The sequence below is a fragment of the Peromyscus leucopus genome, chromosome 7 (genome assembly GCF_004664715.2).
Source record: "Peromyscus leucopus breed LL Stock chromosome 7, UCI_PerLeu_2.1, whole genome shotgun sequence".
Lineage (NCBI taxonomy): Eukaryota > Metazoa > Chordata > Mammalia > Rodentia > Cricetidae > Peromyscus > Peromyscus leucopus.
Window position 1 is genome coordinate 32,515,107 of NC_051069.1, and position 17,338 is coordinate 32,532,444.

The window sequence follows — 17,338 nt, forward strand, 5'->3', positions numbered from 1 at the left end:
GGAGCCCACCTTTAATCTCAGCACTTGGGAGACAGAGGCAGGTGGATGGATCTCTGTGAGTTTGAGGCCAGCCTGGTCTACAGAGTGAGTTCTAGGATGACAGCCAAGGCTGTGTGGAGAAGCCCTGCCAAAAAATCAAATAAACAAACAAATAAACAAAAAACAGCAACAAAAGAACACAAGTCTGTTGTTGAAAAAGAAAGGGATTTGGGTCAAAATTATCTAAATAATGTAATTGCTGTAAGCAAAGTTCATTAAATAACAATTAGCCCCCTTCACTTGAGTGTGTTTTATAGGCAGGCTTTACTTTCAGTTCATTGAGCTATTATTTTTTTTCTATTAAAATGTTTAATTATTTAAGTAAAATAAATGCCTCCATTAAATGAAAATTTATGGGTTACAAATAATCTCCACAAAGCGTGTCTGTGGAAACACTTTATTTCATACCTGCAAAAGTGACTTTTTAATCTTTTAGATTTATTGCATTTTATTTCCTTAAATGCCATCGATGAGAAGAGCAAGATGAGGCAGAACTTAGGAATCTCAGAAACAATGGTGTTTTGTGGCTCCTTTAAAAAACACCACAAACTCTACACTTAAACAAAAATTGAATTTGCTGCTCGTGTGCATAAAAGATTTAATGGCATATAAATTGGGAATAATTATTCTGTTTCAAAGGATTAAATGAAACCTAAATCAGTAATAACATGTGCAGTTTCAATCTAACTGCCTGCTTAACATAGAGTGGTAAATAAGTAACAGCTAACTGACGTGGGCTTCGCTTTTATTCCGCTCCTCAACAGGCAAAATGGCCAGTTATTGAATATTTTATTGTGAGTGCAAAGGATGTTAATTGAACTAGAAACATGCTCTAATTTTAGTAATTTTTTGATTGAATACAAACTGAGTATGAGGCTCTTCATTAAATGGAGATTTGATTTTATTTTGTTTGAAGTTATCACAGCACGGACTCAAACAGGGTCCATTAAAGGCAGCAAAGACCCCACTGAACACACATGAGATGCCCCTCCCCACTCCCTCGCCTCTCTGCATCCGTTTCTAACCCAGGCCTCTGAAGAGGAGCCCCGACATCTGTTGTCTGAAGGGTAACAAAAGAGTTGTGTTCTCATTGTCTGTGTGACCTTCCTGTCGGATGAGGAGGGGAAGAGGTGCATGTTTTGTGTGCAGATGATTGCCCGTGAAAGAGCACTTCACACTCATTTTGTCCCTGTGTGTTGACCCAGACTGCAAAACACAATTGGGCTTCTTACCACACGAGCTCGGTACAATGGGCTCCTTTAGTATCATGTTCTGTTTCAACAATTCGATTTATTTCTGGGAAGCGTTACAGTTTTCCATGCACATGATTTTGAAAAAAAAAAAAAAAGCCTCCATTAGTTTCAACATGTCTTCCATTTGAAACGGTGAAGGGGGTGTTTGGAGACAGCCATTGCCGGTGTAGATGGCACTGAGTCATTAAAGCTTCCGTGGGAACCATGGTAGTTTTGGTTTTATTTCTGTATAATACATGCTTCCCTTCTGACAACTGGTTCAGAAACATGTTTCTCGGCAGCTCATCTCTTCTTGTTAACTCCCAGCCCCTTTCATGTCGTCTAGTTTCTGCTTAAAACATCGAGCTCTGTAGGCGTGATGCTCTTCCAAGCTGCCATTTCTTAAAGAAAGGCAATCTGTCAGGGCCTCGGAGTTACTGGTTCTCTGAAAGGTACAAAACAATTTAATTTTCTTACTTGTATCTCTCTTATCAAGTTTTAGTGGTTGTTAAAATAGTTCATCATGTGGATTCACGATATTTCTTAATCCCATTTCCTAAATTATGGTTCAGACATTTCCCACAGAACCTAAGTTGTGACTAAAAACTGGATTTTTTTTTTTTTTAATGAGTGTTATATCTTTCAGGCCACTAGGGCACCATTTAGAGCCTCTTAAAATATCTTAAGCCCTGGGGGGAAGAAGGATCCCTTGAGCTCCATCAGGAGGAAGCATAGTACACAACAACTGTGTTATGTCCTGGAGACCGAGTGCAGTTGGCAGTGAGCAAAACCCGGCAGCAGAGCTCATTGCGGTATTCTCCGGGCTACTGTTTCCTCCGTCCTTACTCTGTGCCAGGCACTGAGTTAAAGAGTCTTTCACAGAGTATTCAGTGGCATCAGAAGTTGAGGGCAGGCAGTTCTTTCTGTCCTAGAGCTGCGGTCCTTGTGCACTCCCCTGGAGCATCTCCCAGAGCCAGAAAACTCCACGTCGTTGTGCAGAGAAAGAAGGCAGCGTGCACGTGTAGGTGGCTGTCACTGATGCTGGTTCAGTGCTGTGAGCAGTCGGAGTGAGGCTCCGGTGTTTCCGATGTGATCGCCGGTGTAAAAAGAGGGGAATGCCTTCCCTCCAAACATCAGAGGCCCTTGTGTTATCTTTCCATGATTGTGATGAGATGCTAGAAACAGACCCCTTAAAAAGAGGCCCACTCTCTGGGCCCACTCTTCCATGGCATTCGACCCTGTTTCTTGAGGCCTGTGCCAATATCGAGGCAGGAGCTCCTGGGAGAGGAGGTCTGTTCACCCCGCTGGAGCCCAAGAAACAGAGAACCATTCTTAGTTCCAGCAGCCCAAAGGGTGTGGCTCCAGTAACTTAGTTTTCCCAGCAGGCCCGGTCTCCTAAAGGTTCAATCACTTCTTAGTGCTGTCACAAGCTGGAGAACAAACCTTCAACACATGGGCCTCTCTGGGGAATTTAAAATCCTAACTATAGCAACTACCTTAAAAAAAAAAAAAAAAAAAAAAAAAAAAAAAAAAAAACCACCAGCTCTACCAGTAAGTGATTTATCTAAGGCTCACAGGATGACAAGGTTAGAGTGGGTTTTGAGATATTATTGAACAATTGAATATGGATCTCCTGGAACTGGAGTTACTGGTGGTTATGAGCCATCCTGTGGGTCCTGGGAACCGAACACCAGGTCCTCTGTAAGAGCAACAAGTGCTCTTAGCCACTGGCTCATCCCTCCAGCCCAGTGATGCCTCATCTGATCACCAAGAAGACCGTTCTAAATGTCTTCAAAATAATGTGTGTGTAAGGCTGACCTGAAGCTCATCCCTTTGGCTGTCCTTAATTGATTACCAGTCTCTCTATAATTAAGCACTCAGATAATTTAGCTAAGCCCAAACTCTTCCAGACTTATGAGGTCCTTGCAGATCTGACCTCTGGTGAACCTTGTGCTCTGAGTCCCAACCTTCCTCCTCTCCACCTCCCCTTATCGGCAAAGCATCTGCTCTTGAGAAGCAAGGCTCCTCTCCCCTCCCCTCCTCTGTCCTGCTGTTCTCTCAGCCTGGTGCACATTTCCTCGGCCTTAGGTTGAGGCCATGACTTCCTACCCAAAGCTCTCCCCAACCTCCTGAGAAACAAGCAAGTTCCCTCCTGAATCCAGGTGGCCCTGTGGTCCCCCCAGAGCAGGCATCCCTCTGAAGTGTTAGTTGTTGGGTTTCTTTGTTTCCTCAAGACTGTGCTACCTAACCAGTGTATCTCCCCAGCTGAGAAAGTGCTCAGGAAACACTTGTCAAACCAGAGAGTGAACTAGTGAATAAAAAAATAGAGCTGAGTTTTTCCTTCCAGTAAACCAGGGATACGGGAATACAGCTTTTGTTTGTTTGTTTGAAGTTGGATTTGCTTGAAGATAATAATTGAGCTTTCTTCTCCATGTAAACAACTGCAGTTGAACCTTAGGTCACTTAGTAGAAGATAAACCCTAAAATCATCCACTAATTTGTCCCAGTGAAAGAAGCGTCTTCATGTTCAGATTTTAATTATGTTGCTACTTTTTAAAATAAATATCAACTGCTGTAATTGTGTTGGAATATTTATGGAGATCATCCAGTTATTCTAGAAGCATTTAACTTGTATGCCCTAGAGCACTACCCTGTACTAAGGCAGAGATTTGGGCAGGAAGGCACACCGAAGTCCCTGCTGCCCAGGACCTGAGTTAGGCGAGACTAGCATCAGAGTGAAAAGTGAATGAGCGCATGGGTGGAGCACAGAGCACTGTAAGATACACAGCTTCCGGCTGAACTTTAGTCAGCTGTGAGAAGTGGAAGAAATTCCACAGCCCCGTTTGAGACAAACTACCTTGAATATGAAAGGTGAAAGGCACGGTGTCCAATACGGAAGTTTGTAGGACAGACAACCCACAGGAGGAGGCACCTACCCATCACGGCCCTGAAGACCAGCCATCCTGTGGTGTCGTTGAGGGAGAAACAGTGAAGTCTCATTTCCTGACAGATGGATCGTTCTCCCTCTGGAGTTTGGCTGAGGAGGAGCCCATCTAGGGAAAGGAAAAGCTGCCTGCATCCCGAGGTTTTCCACCTTCTTAGGACAGCTGGAAAACTCGCAGTGACATTTTAGTAAAGCCGGCGAGTGTCGGCTTCTTGTCCAGTTTTTGCTTTACATTGAATCAAAGAAATCTAGGTCCACATGAAGATGGGTAAATTAGCATTTTAGAGACCATTAGTTTGTTTACCCAGCATAAAATTATGTCCTCTGTAAACGGGAATATCAAATAGCATAAAAAGCTGGGTGATTTACATTTTCTTTTTGATTAGAGGATTGCATCCACTGTCCTCAGCAAGGAAAAAAATCTCTCCCATTTAGCTTCTGAAGATCAAAGAGGCCATTAAATATGCCATATTACCAGCTTTCTTCATTTTTTTTTTCTTTTTCGGTTAAGACTAGAGGGCTACTTTACAAATTGAGACTGTCTCGGGCAGGAGGGAGGGCTTTATTTGGGGTCTAGTTAACTTCCCTCAGACAGGACCATGTGCTTAACCTTAATTGAGACTGTCCTAGAACTTGAGGCTCATGCTGACCTGTTCCCTGAGGCTCCTGAGCATGGCCCTGACAACCAAGACACCGTGAGCCACAGTCTGAGTCTAAGCCTTGTGGGGTTTTCTGTGGAACATTTGATAAAACTCTATGGGTAAGAGGAAGGGAAAATCAAAATTCTTGAAAAGAAAGATGAGCCTGTGTAGATATTCGATTGGGATTAAAAAACCTGGCTTTCATCCCAAGAGGAGACATTCAAGGCAACATTAGGTACTTCCTTTCCTAGAAAGAAATAACCAAATATGCCTACAACCAGCTAAGGCATGAATTGCTACATTTCCCCCTTCTTCCTTTTCCTCCCCCTGGCCCCTCTCTCTTCCTTCCTTTTTGAGACAGGGTTTCATGTAGCCAGGGTTGACCTTCAATGCGCCTTTTAGTCAAGGACGACCTTGAACTTCCGAGTCGCCCACCACCTCCCTAGTGCTGGGACCCAAGGGTGTGCCACCATGCCTACTGCTGGGGCTAGAACATTCGGCAGCACTCTGTCAACTGAGCTACGAGCCTCGCCGGCCTGTGTGAACTGTACTTTTATCTTCAGCAGGAGTCACACCAGATCCTCGTTGGTATGCGTTAAGTAATAGGACTCTTGGAACCATAGAGACATGCTGGTTTAACGCTGCGGACGTTTCAATTTCGTCGGTTTTCTGGCTTTTAGAATGTAGTCAGTGTCCATTTTTACTACAGATTTCCGTGAACTTGGGGAGTTAGACCTTCTCTGTGGTTCTAATCTGAGTCTTCGATGCACCTCCACCATCTAGATAGTGAAAAGGAAATCAGCGGACAGAATCGGAGATTGAGTTTGAATAAAATGATGAAGTGAATAGAATAGAGTTTATTTTACTATTATTTTTGTGTGTGTGAACTTTTTAGTGGGTCTGTCTCAGTTGGGGACTGTCCCTTTAGGGGGAACCCCTGGGGATTTACCTTAATTCAGGACTTCTCATTTCTTTTCTGCTTTGGACAGCCATCATCATGTAGAAGACAAATATTCAGACCTCCGATATGATCCCAACTGGAAGAATAAGAAGGAGGAGGAGCCGCCATTGCCTGGGTCTGCCAATAGCTCTTCAGAAAGCCTGCCTCTGGCTCCACTCTACCCTTCCAGAGAGCCGTCCATGGGACTCTCAGCAGGGAAAGGCCAAGAGAAGAGGAGTCCTCAGAGTGAAGCCTCCTTGCTCGGAAGTGAGTTCCTAAGCCCAAACTATGAGCGTGGCACCCGTCAAAACGAGTCCTTTTCAGAACTAAGCGACAGTGACCAGGGGGAGAAGTCCAGCGACCTCTCTCAGTACCTGAAGAGCTCAAGTTCACACAACGAAGTGTTCCTGCCAGGATCGCGGGGGCCCCGGAGAAGGAAGTCCAAACAGTATTTTGTGGAAAAAAACAAGCTGACTCTGGGATTGCCTACTCCTAAAACAGACTCTTACCTTCAACTTCACAATAAAAAAAGAGGAGAGACTCGCCTCGAACAGGTGCGTAGCCGCCACTTGAGCGTCCCTTCTGAGTTGCCCTGGGATTTGCCTTTGTCTGAAATGGCTTGGACGTCTCTTCCTTCTGGGTGATGATGCCATAGTAACCACTTGCCTGGGTAGAGCCAATGCTTCCGTACTAGTGCATACTGTCCTCTGCTGCTGCCTCCACTTCCCCCTGTGTGTGTGTGTGTGTGTGTGTGTGTGTGTGTGTGTGTGTGTGTGGTGTATGGGTGTGGGTGTACATATGTATGTATGTGGTTGTAAGTGAGGTCAGCTTGTGGGAATCACTTCTTTTCTCCTTGCGGATCCTGAGGATCCACCTCAGATCACCAGGCTTGGTGGTAAGTGCCTTTACCAGCTGCGCCACCTTGCTAGCCCAGAGGCTCCTTATAGAATGAACCTTAGGACCCTCTAAGTCCTTAAGGGCAAACTAAAACACGCCTGTGGTTTACAGGGCTGTAACTGCTACCATCAATTGCTCTCTCTAAAATGTCTCCATTCAAAGACCCATGAAAGTTTCTAAATGTTTATTTTATGTGTACTTGTGATTTGCCTGCATGTATGTCTGTACCCCACGTGTGTGCCTTGGAATGTATTCCTTCTGTGTGTTCCAATAGATGGAATGCAGGGCTGAGCTTTTAATTCCCTGCGTTGCCTGTCTTTGTTCTCACCTTAACATTGGTTGCAACCTTGCAAAGTGACCCAGCACATTGGAAGTAGTAACGAGGCGCATTCACCCCAAGAACCACAGCTCACATAAGAAATGATTCTGCACCCAGATTCCATGTAGGTGCTGGGTGCTGGGTGCTGGGTCCTGAGCAAGGGTTGCATTGGGGGTGGGGAGGTTGTGAAGCAGAGCACAGCATGGAAGATTTTTCTTTTTATTTATTTAAATGACTCTTTATCTTACCCGTTCCCATTGATAATCACTGCACTGCCCCCCCCCCCACTGTCCTGTACAAGCAGTATGAAATGACTGTGGCTTGGACTCTGCATATGTAAAATGAGAAAGACGATGAATGCCCTCTTTCCCTCATCTGGTCATTTTGAGGAGAAGTTATTTTCCGAATGATGGGCCTGTGGGTAGCCAGGCACACCTGTAGTCTCATCACTCAAAACCCTGAGGCTGGAGGATGACAAGTATGAGGCTAGCCTGGACTATGTAACAAGACCTTGTCTGAAACACACACTCACACAAACACCTTCACACACCACATATACATATGCACATACACATTCACATACACAAGAAGAAGAAAAATACCATTACAAAATAGCTTTATTTCCTGGACACAAATAAGAACCCCTTCAGCTCACCTCCTAGTGAATGTAGATCCTGTAGACTCAAGTAAAGAGCTTGGCTCATCAGCAATTCAATGCCCCTAATGGAGAACAGCTTGGAATTCATCACCTATGAAGGTGGAGTCCCTTTCAAGGATTAGGTATTGACATCTTTACCTTTGTAACGAGCAATAAAACACAGGAATGGGTACAGAACATTTAACTCAACATTTTTTGACTGTTTGAAATATAAACATACTTTTTGTTTCATGAAACTTAAGTGAAATTTCAAGTTTCACTTGACTGCTGACTTAAACATCCAAATGAATTCAAGAATGAAAATGTCTAGTGCTGGTCATCTCTCCCAGCCTCGGATAATACTTGTCATTGCCGGATTGTTTTCTGTTTTGAGTCGGGGTCTTGCTCTGTAGCTCAGGCTGCTCCTGGCTGGCCTCAAATTGGAGGCCATCTCCGCCTCACGGCACTCATCCTGCCTCAGCCTCTTGAGCACTAGGACTGCATCCAGCTCTTTCCGCTACGTTCTAAAGGGTTCCTAGACAAGCTCGTCCTGGAACAGGCAATGGCGAGGCCAAAAGAAAGAATTCTACTCCCAATACAAGAGGAAAACAGATTTACCATGAACTTTGTGGCTGACTCCTTAGCTGCTAATTTCGGTAGTGGTTACAAGTTATCGTGGCAATCAATCACAGGGTTTGGCGGTCGGCGTTCTCATAGCCTGGTCTTTCTTTTTGCTTTGTCACAGAGGAAACCTTGAATTCATAGATTTTCTGTCTCTGAGCTCTTGACTTGCTGTTTGAAGGAGATGTTGTTTGTCCATCCATGCTATGGGTTCAAATATCTTAATGCTAAAAAAATCCAAGATGGATGTTTTCCTTCTTATTCTTTTTAAAAGGGTAGAGAGGTGTTTAATATAGCAGTGTCATGATGATATCTGTCATTTGTTTTATTGAATATATTCAGTAATATAGAAATTTGTGTGTTCTTTCTAACTGTTACATATAAGCATGTGACAGTTTCTTCCACTGATACATGGTTGATTTTCTTTCTTTGTTCTTTTTTTTTTTTTTTTTTTTGTCTAGTTTTGGTTTTTGAGACACAGTGTAGTATAGCCCATGCTGTCCTGAACTCCAGGTAGCTGAAGATGGCCTTGAACTTCTGATCCTGCTTGTTTGGGTGGTTGTATTTTTAATAAAAGTTAAAAAGCTAATTACTGCCAGGCGACGGTGGCTCACGCCTTTAGTCCCAGCACTGGGAGGTAGAGTCAGGCGGATCTCTGTGAATTTGAGGTCAGCCTGGTCTACAGAGCGAGATCCAGGGTAGGCACCAAAGTTACACAGAGAAAACCTGTCTCAAAAAAAAAAAAAAACCTGATTACTAAGTTTATAATAAGTGATCATAATAAAGAAAGCTATGGAAAATAAGAGTTAATGCTGGGTCTGGAAAGAGGGAAATGGCTCAGTGGTAAGAGTATATGCCTTGCAAGCTTGAGGACCTGAGTTCAAATCCCCAAGACACCTATAAAAAGCCTGGCATGGCTATTTGCTCCTGTGACCCCAGCATGCGGAACAGTAAGAACAGACAGGTCCCAAGAGCTCACTGAAGGCCGACCAGCTTAGAGAAGACAGCAAGCTCTAGTTCAAGGAGAGACCCCGTCTCAAGGCAATCACAAGGAGAATAGCACAGAAAACCACTTTTCTTTTTTACTTTTTATTGATTCTTTGTGAATTTCATATCATGAACCCCAATCCCATTCATCTCCCCATCCCCTCGCTCCACCCTCTGCCCTTGCAACCTCTCCCACAAAAAACAAAATTTAAAAGTCAAACAAGCAAACAAAAGAAAATTCAACCAACCAACCAAATAAACAAACAAACAAAAAACAAATAAGAAAAATCTAGGCATGGAAGCTGTAGTGTGACCCAGGAGTCACACAGCATACCCTTTGGTCCATACATCTTTACTTGTAAGTGTTCATTGCAGTGAGTCGCTGGTCTGGTTCAAGGCCTCTGACACACTTCAGTTATGTTCTGGTACACACCCCCACCTGCACAACACACACATAAGCAATGAACGGTGAAGCCCTGCTGGATGTTATATTTCAAGGCTTCAAGTAATAGGACAATATTTAATACATATATAGACAGAAAAACTGAACACAATAGAATGAGAAGTCTAGAAATAGAACCTAATTGTATGTGATGTATTGTGTGGTACAATAAGAAATGCTGCACTGTTCAAAAGAGCAGCCTGGGCCAGCTCAAGGGAAACAGTAAACTGGATTAATAACACCCATCATACAAAATAAACTCTAAATAGGTCAAATGTTTAATTATTAAAATTAAAAATTAATAATTTTTCTAATTATTAAAATTAGAAAAAAAACATAGTCAGATCCTCTTAAGACTCCGAAATATTTAAAAATCTAGATTACCTAAGAGATTAGTAATTTGGCTGTGTATGTATTAAAAACATCTATCAGAGAAAACTATAAACAATGTGAAAATATGAGAAACGAACTAGGAGAAAGTATCCCTGATTCCTACCACAGGTAAAACTCTGTATCTAATAGGTAAAGACATCCTCCTCCTTGTCAATAAGAGGGAGGCTGAGATCACTGGAGGAAGGTATCAAAAAGCTTCAGGATGGGCAAGTCCCAGAGACGTTAACACACCGTGGCTCCTGAGCACTTGTGAACATGCTCAGATCTGTCTCTATAAGAGAAGAGCAAATTAATACTACATTGAGATTCATTTCCACCTATAATTAATACGTATTTTCACCTGTTGATGAAAATGTACAGTAATGCCAGCAAGAGAAGAAATCAGCATAACCAGAATAAAGGCCAATTTATGTCTCTGTAAAATACAATTACCCTGCCCGAGAAACCAGAACATAATGTCTAAACGCAGCCACGGTTGCTTGGCTCTGCCCTGTGCTAGCTGTGTGACCTTGTGCGAGCTATTAAACCTCTTTGTGCCACACAGCTTTCTGGTCTATGGAGGAGATAATAACAGCATTTTCCTCGTAGGGTTGTTAAGACTATCAAATGGTGTACGGAGCAGGCTTAGATGACAGCCTGAGTCACAGTAAGTGCTGCATATAATTTTGTAATTAGTATTTTTATTTGGCCCCACATGCTCCACTCCTGGGAATTTGTCCTAGATAGATGTGTGCTGTCTTGAAAAAGCAACTGCGTGCGCGATGATTCATTTCAGCCTTGTTTGTGACATCAAAAGATCAGAAGGCACCCGAACAGCCATCATTTTGGAGGGGAGAGTTAAGGAAGTTATGGTAGATCTGCACGGTAGAGCACACTGTGATGGTTTAAGAAACAAAGACTCACTCTGAACTGCTTTGGTCAGTTTAAGAGGAGTTATCAGTAAGAGAAATTCAAGGAGTGAAACATGCAGAGATAGTAAAAAAACAAAAAAAGAGGAATAAAAATACGTATCAAGTTGGTGTGTTGCACACACCTGTACTCTTTGCACATGGGAAAGTTGAGGCAGGAAGACTGCAAGTTTTAGGTCTAGACAAGGCTATATAGTGAGACACTGTGGAAGCCTGCATAAGTGGTTGCTAGAAAAGAGTGGGGCGTGGGCATAGATGTCTACCTTGTGCCCTCTTGTGCCTGTGGGCTTTTCTTTCTTTCTCTTTCTCATGCTGTCTGTTTTGAGACAAGGTCTCTCACCATAGCCCTAGCTGGCCTGGAACTCATATAGATCTGCCTGTCTTGGCCTCTGGAGGACTAGAGTTAAAGTCACTGGCCACCACACCTGGCTGTGTCTATTGTTTTTGAACCATACTTAATATAACGTAATTGTTCCAACTTTAAAAAAAAACTAAATGGGAAAAATATCAACAAATATGGATCAGGGTAGGCCAGGGCAGTGGATCGGTTGATAAAGTGCTTGCCTAGCATGCACAAAACCCTGGCACCATGTTGACCAGGCATGGTCGCACACGCTCATCATCCTAGCACATGGAAGGTGGAGGCGGGAGTATCAGAAGTTCAAGGTCATTGTTAGCTACATAGCAACTGGATGCCAACCCGGGATGTATATGATCCTATCCCAGAAAAGGGGTTGTGGGGTAAGGGTCATTTACAATATCAACTTCGTAATTACCCTGATTAAGTTCTCTCCTTGCAGCTGCATACAGTCACCTAAGTTGTTTTCTTTTCTTTCTTTTCTTTCTTTCTTTCTTTCTTTCTTTCTTTCTTTCTTTCTTTCTTTCTTTCTTTCTTTCTTTTTCTTCCTTCCTTCCTTCTTTCTTTCTTCCTTCCTTCCTTCCTTTCTTTCTTCCTTCCTTCCTTTTTTATAACTTCAGTTTTCCCGTAGAATTGTTGATTACACATTACCACACTCTTTCCTTCCTTCCTTTCTTTTTGGTTTTTTGAGACAGGGTTTCTCTATATTGCAGCCCTGGCTGTTCTGGAACTCCACCTATAGACCAGACTGGCCTCGAACTCGGAGATCCCCAGATGAGTGTTGGGATTAAAGGCATGTGCACACCCTTTCAACAAGGACTCAAGCACAAGATGTGTGATGCCAGGAACTGACAGGAAAAGCAGCACACACTAGAGGGCACCTGAGCATCACCATCTGGCCGTGCTCTGCTGGTGACCACTGGCTCTTATTCAGCTCATTAGCATCTGAGTCAAATTTATGACCTACCATTAAAGGAAATGGTGTTCTGAAATGAACTGCCCTTCTATCTTGATTTCAACAGACTTTGAAGATGAAGATGAGGTCTAGCCTGAGTTCAGAAGAGCTGTAAGTGCCTTATCAGTGTGATTTGGCCCTTTCCTATTAATATCTTGAAAAGAAATTACAGGTATTTTACAATTGTAAATACAGAAGGGTTATTCAATTGTCTGCAGTCATCAGAACCATGTAAAGCCATCAACAGAAGCCACTGCCCAGATCTGGGGACCAACCTCGGGCCAAGCAGTCAGCGAGTGTTTACTGAGCATCAGCTGTGCCCTAGGTTCTCTCTCTGTACGAGGGAAGCAGCAGAAAATAAGGCATGGAGAGCCCCCGCCTGTCCAGGGGCCTGCTTTCCATCCGTGTGGCAGACAAAACCCGGGTAACATCTCCCAGAAAACCAAACAAGCTGTATTTACTGTGGAGGCATCATTCGAGCTGAGCCCCGAAGGGATGAAAGACAAACAGAAGGGAAATCCGGAAAGAGTGTTGACTAGTCCTGCCTTGGTAGTAGGATCCTCACATGAGAAAAAAGATGATCTAGAGGAAGAAAGAGAAATTAAATACTGGTTAGAAAGTCAGAGAATCCTGAATCTAAGCACAGTGCTTGCCATGTGTTTGAACAAGTGGGTCCTGGAAACCTTATCTTGTTTACACATGGGGTCAAGTTCCGGGTTGGAATACTATTTGAACGCTTTATACAAAGCTCTTGATATACGACAGACCAGCAATAACGGGGAGCTATTAGAGCTGGGGAGATGGTTCAGACAGCAAGCACAAGGAGCCGAGTTTGATCCCCAGAACCCCTGTGTGTAGGGGGAGGAGGGGTGTACTGGTCATGATAGTGTGTGCTGGAAAGGGGGAGATAGGTCCTTTGGCTCATTGGTCAGCCAGCTTAGCTTAATTGGTGACCCCCAGGTCATTGAGAGACCCTGTCTTTAAAAAAAAAAAAAAAGTGGATAAAGCCTGAGAAAAGACACACCCAAGGTTATTCTCTCTACATTCAGACCTGCACTCACATGTGCACAAATGTGGATACGTGCATGCACGTGCACATTTCTTTCGCCATACAAAAAAAAAAGGAAACCACTTAGGGAATGGGCCCTTCTAAATGGTCTTCCCCCATCCCAAGCGACAGTGGCCAGAAGTAAGGAGATAGACTCGCATAAAGACACAGCAGGGCATGCCCGGTGTGCCTGAGTATGACATGACGTCGTCGTCTATGGTGTTGCTCCTTAAACGCCATCTACAAAGGGATCCGTCGGAGTCAGAAGTTTTGCTGTTGGTGGTGGCGTGACAAAATGCCTGAGAGAAACTCAGCTCGGGGAAGAAAGGTTCATAGGAAACCGAGGTTTCTGTCCATCGTGGTGGGCAGGGTGTGGCAGAAGCTCACTTTCTGCTGGCCAGGAAGGGGGTATGCCCCCCACTCATTCTACCCAGACAACCAGCCTGTGGGATCAAGACACCCATACTCAGGCTAAGTGTGTCACACTTAGTTGATTCTCTCCTGAATATCGCCAGCCAATCAGACTCCGCAGTGGATTACAGAACTCTTCCATTTCTATTGCATTTATTTGTTTGTTTACTAGACATGGTCATGTCACCGCATCACGTGGAGGTCAGAGAACAACCTGGGGGGCTTGATTCTCTCCTACCGTGTGGGTCTCAGGAAAAGAACCCAGGTTGTCGGGCTTGGCCACAAGCGCCTTTCCCCCTGAGCCATCTGGCTAGCCTGTGAACCTTGAGATCTTATACCCACCTAACTGGCACTTCCTTTAATAACTGCTTTGAATGCCTGAGCTTTGGGTTAAGATAAGGAACTTACAAATAACTTTGGGTCATGTACACCATATTTGGTGCTTTGATTTTAAATTATAATTTTGTGTTATAATCCTTTCAACATTTCCCCTCCTCAAAGCTGACCTCTCTAGAAGTCTGCTTGGCTACAGTTCGGATTATTTCCCTATTATCTTTTTGTTTGTTTGTTTTTGTTTGGGATTTCACTGTATAGACCAGGCTAGCCTCCAATTTAGAGATCCACCTGCCTCTGCCTCCCAAGTGCTGGGCTTTAAGGTGCGCATCACCGCTGCTGGCCACTATAATCTTGAAGATAAAATTCAGACTCTAGGGGTATGAAAAGCCCTGGCTGACCTGGCCCCTCCTGTCCCTTGGTCTCTTGGTCCCTGGCACACAGAAAGCAATAACTAAATATTTACTGAAGAAATGTAATTTTGTTTTGTTTTGTTTTGTTTTGTTTTGTTTTGTTTTGTTTGTTTGACAGGGTTTCTCTGTGTTAACAAAACTGGCTGTCCTGGAACTCACTTTGTAGACTAGGCAGGTCTCGAACTCACATATCTGCCTGCCTCTGCCTCCCAAGTGCTGGCATTAAAGGCGTGCACTGCCACCCTGTGAAGAAATGTAATTTTAAAATACTTTCTTTTTGTCCGAACTTGGGGAGAAAGGTGGGGAGGAAAGGAGAGAATTAGGTGCCTATCAAGTTAATGTAATTTGAAGCCAAAAGGTGTGACTTGGGGCCCTTTTATTTTTGCCATGTTTATTTTTTTTTCATTTTGTGTGGTTTTGTGTGTGTATATGTAGGTGCATGCATGCACGTGATGGAGCATACGGTGCGGAGGTCAAAGGGCAACTTTCGGGAGTCAATTCTCTCCTACCTGTGGGTTCTGGGAATAGAACTCAGATCACCGGTTTGGCGGCAAGCACCTGTAGCCCACTAGGCCACCCTGCTGGCCTAAGCCCATCTACTTCTACAGCCATTTGTTGCCTTTGGTGAATCACAAAAGCATGCTGAGCCTTGTTTTCCTGGTTTAGTGAGGTTACAAATGTGTGCTTTCTGGGACGGGGCTGTAGCTCCGTTAGCTGAGTGCTTACTAGAATATACAAAGCACAGGTTCTGATCCCCCCAGTGCTGGATAAACCCAGCGTGGGGTGCACACTTGTCACTCCAGCACGTGGGAGACAGAAGCAGTCAAGAGTTCAAGGCTGTCCTCAGCTACACTGAGATCTCATGTCCAGCCTGGGCTACATGAGACTCTGTCTCAAAAGTACCAAGGTTTGCTTTCTTCTGCAGATTCAGGATCATTGGCATGTTCAAGTGACATTCTCTATGTGGAAGTTCTGAGTGTCACATAGGCCTGTGTGATGTATTTATTATTGAATGCCTGGTTTGAATTTAGCTTACTTGTGATGAGACCACTACCCAGCCACGACTTGCTCTCCTTCTCCACGGCCTTGAATTAAAAGGAGCTTTGAGTTGTCTGTCAGATTTAGTTTTATCTTTAAGTCACAATCACCTTTTTATAACTGTATTTGGTTGGAAACATGGACTCCTCTCTTACAGAATGTTCCAGTCTAGTGCTGCTTCTGAGATCTGGCTCCATAGCACACTTGCAGAAATTATTCTTCTACCCAGCTGGGACTCCAGGGCTGTTCATGGATTGATTGATAGATTTTCTGATTTTGTCCTGTACCAACACAAGAGCACTTACTTACAACTACGGAATTCCAATTGAACTTTATAGTTTTTTCGATATGAGACATTTCCGAGGCAGCCTTCTGACGGGCACTGCTCAGCACGGCAGAGTGACACTTGATTAAATCCATGTGACTGAAGAGGGACCCATGCAGAAGAAAACGTCCCACGTAGCTCATACACGCCCTTTTGAAAACTGGAAATTTAACACAATTAATCATTTTTAAGGATCAGTCTCCTCTAAGCGTTTAAAGACGTACCCACCACTTTGGATAATTCTGTGCTGTCTTACACAGGGTATATTGCAGCAATATGAATCAAAGTCAGAAGCCAGGTGAATGACATTTTTGTCCTTTGTAGTAAATGACCCAGGCTGCCATGAATCTGTAGTCATGTCAGGCCACTGTCTGTGTGCCCCCTCCTGACATCTTACGGAATGGGGGTGGGGAGGGCAGGAGACAGGTAAACAGCTAGAACTTACTAGAAACTGGTCCACAGACTGAGAATCACAAATCCTGAGCCCCAAATCTGAAATGCCCCCAAGTCCAAAACTTCTGAGCCGCCATCGCAGGGCCATGGGTAGAAAATTCTACACCGTTCTCTTATGGTGAGAAAAGGATAAAAGAGGAAAGAAAGGGGGGAGGGAGGGAGGGAAGGAGGAGAAAGAGGTAGAGATTTATTGTGTGTATAGGAAGGTGGACAGCAAGCATATTACATAGGAATAAGGGAGAGATGGAGTAGAGCAGATATCAAGAGCTCTGTCCCGCTGCAGGGAAATCGCAGTTTAAACCAGGTCGTACAGCAGCGTCTCTCTGAGGATATGGAGGCCGTGAGAAAACACACCACACAAATATTTGGGGAAGATGATTCCTAGGAGAGGGGATAACAATGAGAAGCTGAGGGACTGAAGGACCAGTGGCCCTGGGCACAGTAAGCAAGAGCAGGATGGAAGATGAGGCCCCGGCTCCCACCGCCATTGTGTTGGCTGCTCAGGGCCTGGATTTGATAGAAACCACAAACATGCCTGGCTGATTAAGTAGATTTAACTGCCCATCGATCGATCTCCATGCTGGACCCTTCTCAGACACTGCAGTCTGATGAGTTCAAGAGCCTTTATTAAATGGTGCGATGTTTGTGTGAACCCCATGCATATCCTCAGGTGCACTCTCAGACGGCTTTAGCTTCTGCTGACATCTCACAGTTATGCCGATAGCCGTTGCACCATATTATTCTGGGAGTGATGGGGATGGGGTTGGTGCTCAGTACTGGTGCAGTACTGGTTTGGTTTGGTTTGGTTTGTTGTTTGGTTTTGGTTTTTTCTTCACAATACTGGGGACTGACTTGGGGCCTAATGCATGCCAGGGAGTACTCTACAACTGAGCCATGCCCCGGGCCCTGACGGAACCCATGGCTATGGAATCGTGTAAACAGAGAGATGATCATATCCATTCTGAGGGATGGGAGAGCTCAGGTACAGCATGGGTTGAATTCAT

At 44.2% G+C, this 17,338-nt stretch overlaps 1 protein-coding gene across 3 annotated transcripts in view; it reads left to right on the top strand.

Annotated features, from left to right (window-relative positions):
- Nucleotides 1-17,338, top strand: part of Jhy (junctional cadherin complex regulator) — a 59,405-nt gene that overhangs the window by 13,214 nt on the left and 28,853 nt on the right. For all 3 annotated transcript variants that reach the window (XM_028866298.2, XM_037207589.1, XM_037207588.1), the window contains exon 3: nt 5,846-6,350. In XM_028866298.2, the coding sequence (XP_028722131.1) occupies nt 5,846-6,350 (505 nt within the window). The remainder of the gene's footprint in view (nt 1-5,845; nt 6,351-17,338) is intronic.